Genomic DNA, 11,302 nt, shown 5'->3' with positions numbered 1-11,302 from the left:
TATGCCTAACTAGACATGTCGGAGCCAACAGTTCGTCATCCCGACGAGCTGAACAAGAAATCGACCAGGTGACAACATTCTATTGACTGAGACTGACGATTTTTTCACCAACCGAAAAATTGCTGCCCTAATAAAACCGTAGGGAAACTTGAAATACCAAGATAGGCTTTTGTAGGGATCCCTCTCGTGGCCTCGTAGATTCAAACGGATCATTCATAGGTGCCACAAATTCTGAGTTAGGGCCCGTCAAAGTTTGACAATTTTGAGCACTTAGGGCGCTCGAGGGACGCGCCGATAGGGTATGACCCCGAGCGTTCGATCGAGTGGGGGGGCAAAACAGGAGCATGCGTAGGGTAATTATGCCCAACTGGACATGTCAGAGCTGATGGTTCATCATTGCGATAAGTTGAACGAGAAATCGACCAGGCGACAACATTCCATTGAGTGAGGCTGATGATTTTTTCACCAACCGAAAAATTGTTGCCCTAATAAAACCGTAGGGCAACTTGAAATACCGAGATAGGATTTTGTAGGGACCCCTCTCGTGGCCCAGTAGGTTCAAACTAATCATTCACAGGTGCCACAAATTCTGAGTTAGGGCCCGTCAAAGTTTGACAATTTTGAGCACTTAGGGCACTCAAGGGACGACGTCGGTAGGGTATGACCCCGAGTGTTTGATCGAGTGGGCGGGCAAAATAGGAGTATGTGTAGGGTAATTATGCCTAACTGGACATGTCAAAGCCAATGGTTCATCATCGCGATGAGCTGAACAAGAAATCGACTAGGCGACAACATTCCATTGAGTGAGACTGACGATTTTTTCACCAACCGAAAAATTGCTGCCCTAATAAAACCATAGGGAAACTTGAAATACCGAGATAGGCTTTTGTAGGGACCCCTCTCATGGCCCCGTAGGTTCAATTGGATCATTTGCAGGTGCCACAGATTCTGAGTTAAGGCCCATCAAATTTTGACAATTTTGAACACTTAGGGTGCTCAAGGGACGATGTCAGTAGGGTATGACCCCGAGCATTTGATCGAGTGGGGGGGCAAAATAGGAGTATGCGTAGGGTAATTATGCCTAACTGGACATGTTGGAGCTGATGGTTCGTCATCACGATGAGCTGAACGAGAAATCGACCAGGCGACAACATTCCATTGAGTTGGACTGATGATTTTTTTGCCAACCGAAAAATTGTTGCCCTAATAAAACCATAGGGAAACTTGAAATACTGAGATAGGCTTTTGTAGGGACCCCTCTCATGGCCCCATATGACTCTGAGCATTCGATCGAGTGGGGGGGGAAAACAGGAGCATGCTTAGGGTAATTATGCCTAACTAGACATGTCGGAGCCGACGTTTCCTCATCGCGATGAGCTGAACGAGAAATTGGCCATGCAACAACATTCCATTGAGTGAGACTGATGATTTTTTGCCAACCGAAAAATTGCTTCCCTAATAAAACCGTAGGGAAACTTGAAAAATTGAGATAGGCTTTTGTAGGGACCCCTCTTGTGGCCCTGTAGGTTCAAATGGATCATTCGCAGGTGCCATAGATTCTGAGTTAGGGCCCATCAAATTTTGACAATTTTGAGCACTTAGGGCACTCAAGGGACGACGCCAATAGGGTATGACCCCGAGCGTTCGATCGAGTGGGGGAGCAAAACAGGAGCATGCGTAGGGTATTGTTCATTAAATGAATTGTATTGTTTATGAATTGTATTGTTCATTGAATGAATTTTATTGTATTTTTGATTAAATGAATTGTATTGTTCATTAAATAAATTGTATTGTATTGTTCATTAAATGAATTATATTGTTCATTATAAAAACAACACTTACGATGAAATGAAATGAATTGTATTGTTCATTAAATAGCCATTATTAACCATTGTTAATTATTGGAATGAAGATTAAAGATTTCCATGATAACACCACACACAGATGAGCAACAATTTATATGATCGAATATCAACTTCTGTATATATAAAAATGTCGAATGATTACAAATGTATGTCCATACACAAATATGGCATAAACACAAACTGAAACAAAATGTATGTCTAAATACGTGAATGTATGTCCATATACAAAATATACATGCCAACTAGACATGTAAGCATCCCAAAACTATCTATAACATCCTAAGCTGCTGATGGATCATCAAAATCGATCCTCTTTGCCGCACTGGTCGGCTCTGAAGGATCCTGCACAAGACAAACAAACCATGATTAATATTAGTTATATTATATAATTCACATTCGAAAGTTAACATAAAAATGAACTATTTAATTGAACTATTCATGTTTACCTCATCTCCACGTTTTCTCTTCAGCTTTGTAGGACTCTTGATGTATGTCTTCGGTAGAGGAGGTATGTTTTGAATATTTTCATAAACAACCTACATATGTTTAGAAACATGACATTGATACAAGTTAGCATATAATTGTCACTGATAATAACAAATTATATCTACTAATCAAAAAATAAAATAAACACACATCTACTCGAGGCATCTCTTCTTCTTCTTCAGGTATACTGGGTGTAGTCATCAAGGATGTGAAGCCAAGGATTCTCTGTATATATACACAACAAGTATATGAAACTATCAATCTATGTCTAGACATGTATAATCACTATAAGTTATTTAAACTATTCATTCAATCATATTTGCATTCAATTACCTTTCCCTTGTCTCCAATTGCACTACCAGATCCTAGATCACACTGCACCGCACTCGTGCTGTTTGTGCCCTACAAGAGTAAAATAAGATATACATGCAAGTTACTACATAATATAATTAATACAAATATAAATGATGAGCATAAAATACAAATGACTAGGTGCAATAATATATGTACCGTCAAGCTATCGAGGCCAAATGAAATGGCCAACAAGGTGCCCTCCTGAATCTATCTCAACTCATCCTCGGTCATCAACTGTTAAATAGACCATGTAAATAAAAATTAGTACTTAATATTATCTAATTTATAAATATTTAATTAAAATATAACATGAACTGTGAAAACACAAAGCTTACCAATACATCATCAATGTATGATGACGGTGCCTCCTCGCCTCTAGCATGTGAGGACTCCCCAGGGTATCCTTTAGTCTATGTAATAACCTCTGGTGCATCATGCATCTCATGCACCTCATAATCTGCACTGTCCACAATAGGATCAACGGGTTGTCCAATTGGACCCAGGCATATGTGCCCACACATGACACAACTATGTGGCACGCATATGTGTGGAGCTGAGGATGACGTGCCAGCACCACCCGATGCACCGCTACCATCAAAAGTAAGTTGAGCTACAAACGCAGCCTAAGAAACCAAAAGGCTACTCAAAGAGTGAATAGTCGATATGGTCTGTGAAGCCGCCTCACAAATGATATCAGGATGTTGAACTGTAGGTGGGGGATCAACAGGAGGAGGGGGGACATATGGGCCCTGGACTACTCTGACTGCCCCAGGTCTATTTTCGGGCATACCTAAACCTACACCTTGGAAAGGTTGGATGTCAAAGTAGTTCACATGTTTCTGTAAAACAAACTCAGTATACAATTTTTTTATGAAATAGAAGGGGATATCAAGATTGTTGTTGGGTGGTTTGTCGAAAACCATCCACCAACGATCCCAAAAGTTTTTCACAATCCCATCATTTGTGCACCATTTGATAGAAAGTTTTGTTTTGTTGGGATCTATAGGCTGACTAGTACGGGGATTGACAAACAAGGAGGCAATTTTGGCTTTGGATATCTCAAGATCCTTGATATCCTTATATGACAAGCCATCTGCATATTTTTCCTTCATAGAATCTCGCCACAAAAGGGCAACATCGTGCTCCTCAGTCATGGTTTCCATAATTTTTATGATCGACGTGAGAGGATCAAACAATGAGTTTAGACGAGGGATCCTACGATATACAACTGCAATCCCCCTTAATTCATTCAAATTTTGTGCAATCAAATCTTGAATTGAGGGGGGGTTTGGCAAATGAGGGTTTGCTTGTTGCAGTTGTGGTTTGGTCAGTGTTTTCATTGTTATCTCCCATTTTTAACCTAATTGAATGTAAACAATTAAATTTAGTTAACAAATTTAAACAATTAGGTATTTGATATTAAAAAAACCTAGTTTCATGAAAAAAAACCATATTTTCAATGAAAAATCAAATAAACATTCACAAAAAATAAAAAAAATGAATGAAAATGATTCAAAACGACAAAATTCTTACCTCTAAATCAATTTTTTAGCAATTTTTTGTCAAAAAACTAGATATCGGATGGAGCGGATTTCTGATTTTGACAAATTCGCACGACCCGTGAGTTAAAAATGACTCACGGGACTGTTGCTGTCTAAATATAAAAGTCTCAGAAAATCGGATATCCGATTTCAACATTGAAATTATTTTTAAATAACATATATAATATAATAATATATTATATAATATAATAATATAATATAATAATATATTATATAATATATTATATAATTATATAATACGTATTGTATTATATATATATATTATAATATATATAACACAATATTATATTATATTATATATATTATATTATATTATATTATATTATATTATATTATATTATATAATATATTATATAATATAATATAATAAAATACAATATTATATAATATATAATATAATACAATATTATATAATATAATATAATATTGTGTTATATTATATTATAATATAATATATAATATAATACAATATTATATAATATATAATATAATATTATATTATATTATATATAATATAATATGTATTATATAATATGTAACATATAATACGTATTATATAATACGTAACATATAATATATATTTTAAATTAAAATTACAAATAAAAATCAGATATCTGATTTTATCTGATATCTGATTTGCATAGGTAATTACCAGGTCAAGGTGTACTAACACCCAGGCCAAACAAAAAGTCAACACGGATTTTCGCATTTTTAGGCAAGTGAGGAAGGCTATTTTTTTTCACATCGCCACTTTTTGGCCCCCCTTGATCCTCCATTAACCCATACCAGAAAGAAAAAGTACATGAAAGTTAATGTAATCTATGTGGTTGAACATCCACATATATAAATCATCTAAATTGAAATTTATTTTATTTATCGTTCTTATTTATCTTATTTCTCAATAGAACTTACACATATCTGCAGAAGTGTTATATGCAGATCGAAAGTTCCAGGAGGAATATCTAGTGCCTTACCATTGAGGGTGATTCCTGTAATAGGAATGTAGCAGAAAGTGGGAATGATACTGCTCTTGATGAGTGGGAGAGTCTTGGCTCCTCCGCTCAAGGAAGCAACCTCGCCGAAAAAGAGGGGGCTGGTTTGTGAAGAAGAGTCGGTGATGGGCAAAAGACAGTAAGAGAACATGTTCTCTGCTTTGGAACCCAGCTGTGAGATAAGGGAGAGACCACCTCTTCCCAGTCCCACAAGGCCACCACCCTGAGAGAATCCTTGTCCTTCGTTGTCATGCCCGCATCCAAATGCAATGCCTTTAACCTTGCTGCTCCCAATTGACAATGTCTCGTAAGCCAGGTCGCCGCTGGTGAAGGAACCATCGCCATACTGATACATAAAGGTACAATCTGGATTGCATCCGGTTTGTGTACTCCCCAAGGCGTCACAAAGAGAATCACCGCAGGGAATTGTGGAAAATGTGGGGGACTTGGAGGGGTCGAAGATTGGCCTAGGCTGAGAGAAGCAGTCCTTGCAAGGCTTGCACTGAGTCCAAATCAGATCGCTCCCCGTGTCCACAATCGCTTCGAAGCTCACAGAGGGCGTTCCCAGTGCAACGCTCATCAGAAATTCTCCATCCCCTACTTCAACGGGCGTTTCAGCGTCTAATTGCCCTCTTATCAATGCCTCTATCTTCTTCATTCGCTTCTTACTTCGATACACAGCCAAACCCAATCTCTCAGAAAAACCCAACTCTCTCTCTGATCTGCGCGTCATATTCACCCTTATTTTTACATTTTCATCGCTGCTAGACTTCGGCCAACCACTAAACAGTCTGTCCGAAGAACATGATATCGTTGGAATAGTAAAGCATATCAAGACCACAAAACCCAACAGCTTTGAACGCTCCATTTCTCTTTTTCTTTTCTAAACCTCGAAACCTTTTTCTGCTCTCATCTACTCCACTCCATGCAATATATATACACACAGAGAGTGAGAAGGAGCCTTAAATCAAAATCAACAGATTCCCCGACGTGTCCACATAACAATATCGATCCTCTTAGAAGGATAGACGAATTTATTTAATTTCCCCTTCTCTATCCCTGCCCGTCTGGAATTGTTCTAGAAGTAGAATAGACTGCTGCAATTCGAAGTGAATCGTATTTTTTTCTGTCCATACCTTCACTAAGTATTTCCGTACACTTAACTCGTAATCCAATTCCTTCTTCCCATTGAATTTTGTGGACCCATTCAGATCGAAATTCCAAAACGTGTTGTAACCGGAGGGTTGGTTTTCTAAAAATATTTAAAATTAGTTTACACATAATTATTCTTAGTCGGTTTATCCGGCTTTCCAACTTGTTCTCATTCTTGTTTATCTCATTCTTAAATTTTGCTCTAATTAGTTTATTCATTTTTAAGATTTAGAAATTTTACTTGTACAAAAGTGTTATATTCAATGCTCTATTATGTATTCACATTATCGTATTCTATTATAAAGTTCTATTCAAGGATTTATACCAGAAAGAAAAAGTACATGAAAGTTAATGTAATCTATGTGGTTGAACATCCACATATATAAATCATCTAAATTGAATTTTATTTTTATTCTCGTTCTTATTTATCTTATTTCTCAATTTTACTTGTGCAGAAGTGTTATATGCAATGTTCTATTATATATTCACATTGCCATATCCTATCATAACGTTTTGCTCAAGGATTTATACCAGAAGGAAAAAGTAGATAAAAGTTAACGTAATCTATGTGGTTGAACATGCAAGTATATAAATCATCTAAATTGAATTTAAGAATCCATCTTTTAAGAATTGGGTATGTAGTTGTATCAGTGATAAGCATGAAAGTCATGTCAACTAGGGATCACTCCCCATGTCCACGATTGTTTTATGTCAAATCCATAGATATGTGTAAGTTCTATATGTGTGAATATAAATTCTTCCCTAACATTTGATCTAATAAATCTCACTTTTCGTCAATTTACCTTGAAGTTAACTCTTCACTAATTGTCAAGTATTCGCAATAGTTAAAATCACATTAGGGAGCCTGGTAGATCACTAGGGTCAAGTTCTCCTAGGTTATCCTTCGGAATGGTCGGCTTCACGAGCCTGGCCAATTTAGGTAAATGGAAAAGAAGCATGCAAATTTCCCAAGATGAAAACTTTGATGGAGATAGATTCATCTTGGTGCTCCAACCAAAAGCGTTTCTATGATAAATGTTTCATTTATGCAAATTTGTATTCAATGAATTCTCAAAGCGACTGCATGTTAAATAAATGCACATTGAATTCTTTCAAAAACTAAAATGTTCAATAAATCACATAAAACAGGTACTAAATGTAATAATGATAGAATAAAAGGTTTGGAGTTAAAAAATTCGAATTTAAATTGCTAAATCTCAAGGGTCAGTATTGTATGGTGCAATATTGATTGGACACCCCATTATTGACCAATAACAGAAAAAAGGCTAATACTTAAGTAGAGAATAAATGCCTAGACATTCAGGGTGGATGGAGAATAATCTAATAATAAATGTCATACATACAAATGTGTGCATGAATCCACGGGATAAGATAGAATATAAGGGGGTGTATGTAAATTAATAAGGGTGGCTAATTAGAGAATGGGCCAAGATTTCGACAAGATTGCATCATTTCTTGATATATGGTTGAATTAATCCATCCTCTAATAATATACCCAAAACTAAGGATAGTTTGACTAGATTACAATATTTTACCATTATGTTTTGACCATACATTGGCGTGCATGTGAATCCTAAAATAGTAATACATCTCAAAGCATATGGAATGTGGAATATATCGTTTAAATTAGATGCTTGGACGTCAAATAATAGTTAATATAGATAGAGTAATGGACCTTGGCACATACTAGCATGTGATACTCATTCTTTACATTTGAATCCTTCATGAGAGCCTAAAAAATAGAGAAATTATGTATAATGACTAGCTTATATCTCAAGAATTAAATAGACATCAATAAAATACGTGAACCTATTTAACAATCTAGAAGATTAAGAAATATGAAAATGAGTAGTAAGTTTAGGGGTATCTTCATGTGCAAAAGGTTCTATGACGTAGTGCCCTATGGTATATTGATACTACCACATCCTGTCATATAAAAGCTTTATTTAGAAATGGTGATTGCATGCTTCATATGAGAGAAATTATAGAAGAGGGAAAATAGTACATGAATTTATTATGCCGAAGGCGTCTCTTAGATGAATTGGATGAGCTATTTTTGGGCATCAACGATTGTGAGTAAAGGAGACAGCATTGTAAGACGATTGGGAATATTGGAGCTGTCCGCTATCCAATAGTTTTATTCTTCATTTTTTGTCAGAATGTGTGCACTGCTCATCATCTCTCGATCTTCTCATTTTACCACTATCTCTCCTTTTGCAGTCACAATCAGATGAGATTTTTTCGAAAATTCTACTCCTCCATTACTGCAAACATAGTACTCTCAAATATTTGAGCTCTCACAATCTAAATTTTAGGGTTCCTGCCACTTGTTCCGTGTGCCTCTTTAATAATTCACAAATGTCATTATTTTCTTATTTTTTATTTCTATACAATTTAGTTGTTGCACGGTTTCCCATGATAAGTGAATGGTGACACCTTTTTTAATTACTAAGTACACTCAACCTTTATGTTTCCATTTGTCTAAATCCAACCATCTAGTAATTCCTTAACCCTAAAAAAGTTGTATGGGTTTTATAGACACTTCAAAATTTACTATGTTTGTATGTGTTAAAATGACTATGTTAGTGGGTTTTAAGTTATTTACTTATTATTCTGTTAATGTATTATATATAATAATAATATTATTGAATAGAAACATATTTGTTTAAATAGTTCAAGTAATTTATGGTGAAAATGTAAATAGAATAGAATAATTTTTTATTTTCAAATAGAAATAAACTATACAAATCATGTAAATTGTATTAGTATTATTGTAATATTATCATAAAAACTCAACCTTCAAGGACCCAACAAAAAAACAGATGCGAACCAACCCATAAAAACCAGGGCAAAGCAGCCAGATAGAACAACAGACAAGAACAATATAGAATTTCTACATAACAACACTACAACACTTTGACCAATTTGTCATTCTTCTGAATGACATCCTCATTGATTTTCTGAACTTTCTTAATGATGTTGTCAACACGGGTCACACCCTTATCTTTTCTATGGAGCCTCGTCGCTGGACCAAGTAGGGGCTTCTCTTTCGTATCCAGATCCGCATCCACATCCTTTGAGGGAGCCCTAAGTTTCTTACAGGTACCAGCATTCACAACCTTAGCTTTCTTCACCATCTCAATGCTACCAGTGGGGCACTTGCCCTGAGAAATATAATGAAGAACTTCATCCTATTCATTGAGTCTACGTAGACCAAAGCTAGTATTGTTCATGGCAGACATACTCACCTCCACCACCACACTCAAACTATGCTGATGTTTATAAGTCATTTTCCAAAGCCTTAATGTGCTCTTCATGTTCCTCCTTAAGGTCTTTAATACCATTAGCCAGGGTATGCGTATTCGAAACATAATACTGTCGAGGTCCCCATTAGGTGGATTGGCCTTCTCTTTGAGATTATTAATCTCTTGAAAAATCTAGGTGAATTGTGCATTTTGGTTATCCTTTAAGTTCCTCAAGTTAATATTCGTAATCGTATTCTCACGGACCGACAAACCATCTCCTTAGGAGTAAACCCACCACCAAGAGTAGGTATAGAAACATTGACACCCTAATCCTCCACAGGCCCGTCCAAATCAATCTGACAGGCTTTCGGCCGCTTAGAATAATTCTCGTTGACATTGTTAAATACTTTGGTTTTGTCAATAGCTCTTGACATAGAAACGCTGGCCACTCTTTTAACCTTCACATCAGAACTACCGTCCACCGAATTAGGGACATGTTCAGGGTCATCCTCCTCGTTAGATAAAATAATTTATTTTCTGCTAGTACGGTTAGGGATTTTAGACGATGAGGGTCCTTGTTTGTTATAAATGTGAAAGACTTCGTTCCCATCGAAGTCCACCTCTTCATCAGAAAAGATTTCCCCATAATGAATATGGACATTCTTCTTGTATTCTATACAAGTTTTAGCACTCGTATTCCTCTCGACATGGATAGTTTTGGCATACTTCATAATCAACAGGAATAAGCCCTCATGGAGAACAAGGGAGGATGCACATTTCTCATTAGCCCTAATGCTATTATTCAATGATGAGACCAAATAAAAGGCCAAGGAAATGCACTTGTGATGCCGAAAATGATTAATAATGACAAAGTGATAGCTAAGTAAGCTACAGAATTTACCATCAAGGGTGAGGCAGCGCACGATAACCTCTGAGACCTCCTACCATGGCTTTGAAAGTGATTTTTTCTCCCACCCAACATTATTATTCTTTCTCACCTTCTCCCTTTCCTTCGGCGGGAAAAAGGTTTTCATCGCCACCATTGCACATTTCTTATGCTTGTCGAATTTGGTGCCCTTGTTCAGAATTTTGGACACCTTAGCCACCATCTCCTCATTAACGTCCAGCTCCATACCATAGACACAGATAAAACCATCCTTCCACCCATTAAGAAAGGCCTCAATAACAAGGGCATCCACACCATGAAGCATCTCGATATAACTAGTCAAAACTCCTACCGAAAGTTCTTTCCATACTGCTTCCTTATTTCGTCATTTTTCGTAGACTATGGGATCCAAACGGTTCCTATCTCCCCTAATATTAAAAAATACTAATTCTCAACAACCTGCAACACAAACAGAGTTGACCTAAACCATATCAAAACAATTAAAAAAGCCACCAGAAAGTTCGTCTTTCCCCTCATAAAAGAAGTCTTGCCCAGGACACTTTGGAAGATGTCATTCTCCATCATTTCCAAAAACCCCTTGAGCTTCACACGCATCATAATCATTACGGATTAGGTTATGAAGATCCACTGGGATCTGATCATAAATGTTCCAAAGTTTCCTACTTGGCAAGTCGGCCCCAATGTTGGCCTAAATATCCGCAACCTTATTACCTTCATG

General features: G+C 36.5%; 1 protein-coding gene across 1 annotated transcript; it reads right to left on the bottom strand.

The window, feature by feature from the left end:
- Positions 1 to 5,158: 5,158 nt before the first annotated feature.
- LOC131865690 (aspartic proteinase nepenthesin-2-like) lies at positions 5,159 to 6,127 on the bottom strand. The gene has a single exon (XM_059215365.1). The coding sequence runs from the start codon at positions 6,125 to 6,127 to the stop codon at positions 5,159 to 5,161; it is 969 nt and encodes a 322-aa protein (XP_059071348.1).
- Positions 6,128 to 11,302: the final 5,175 nt, after the last annotated feature.

This window comes from Cryptomeria japonica, unplaced genomic scaffold (genome assembly GCF_030272615.1).
Source record: "Cryptomeria japonica unplaced genomic scaffold, Sugi_1.0 HiC_scaffold_116, whole genome shotgun sequence".
Taxonomy (NCBI): Eukaryota; Viridiplantae; Streptophyta; class Pinopsida; order Cupressales; family Cupressaceae; genus Cryptomeria; species Cryptomeria japonica.
This window is presented reverse-complemented; position numbering and strand designations above follow the sequence as displayed.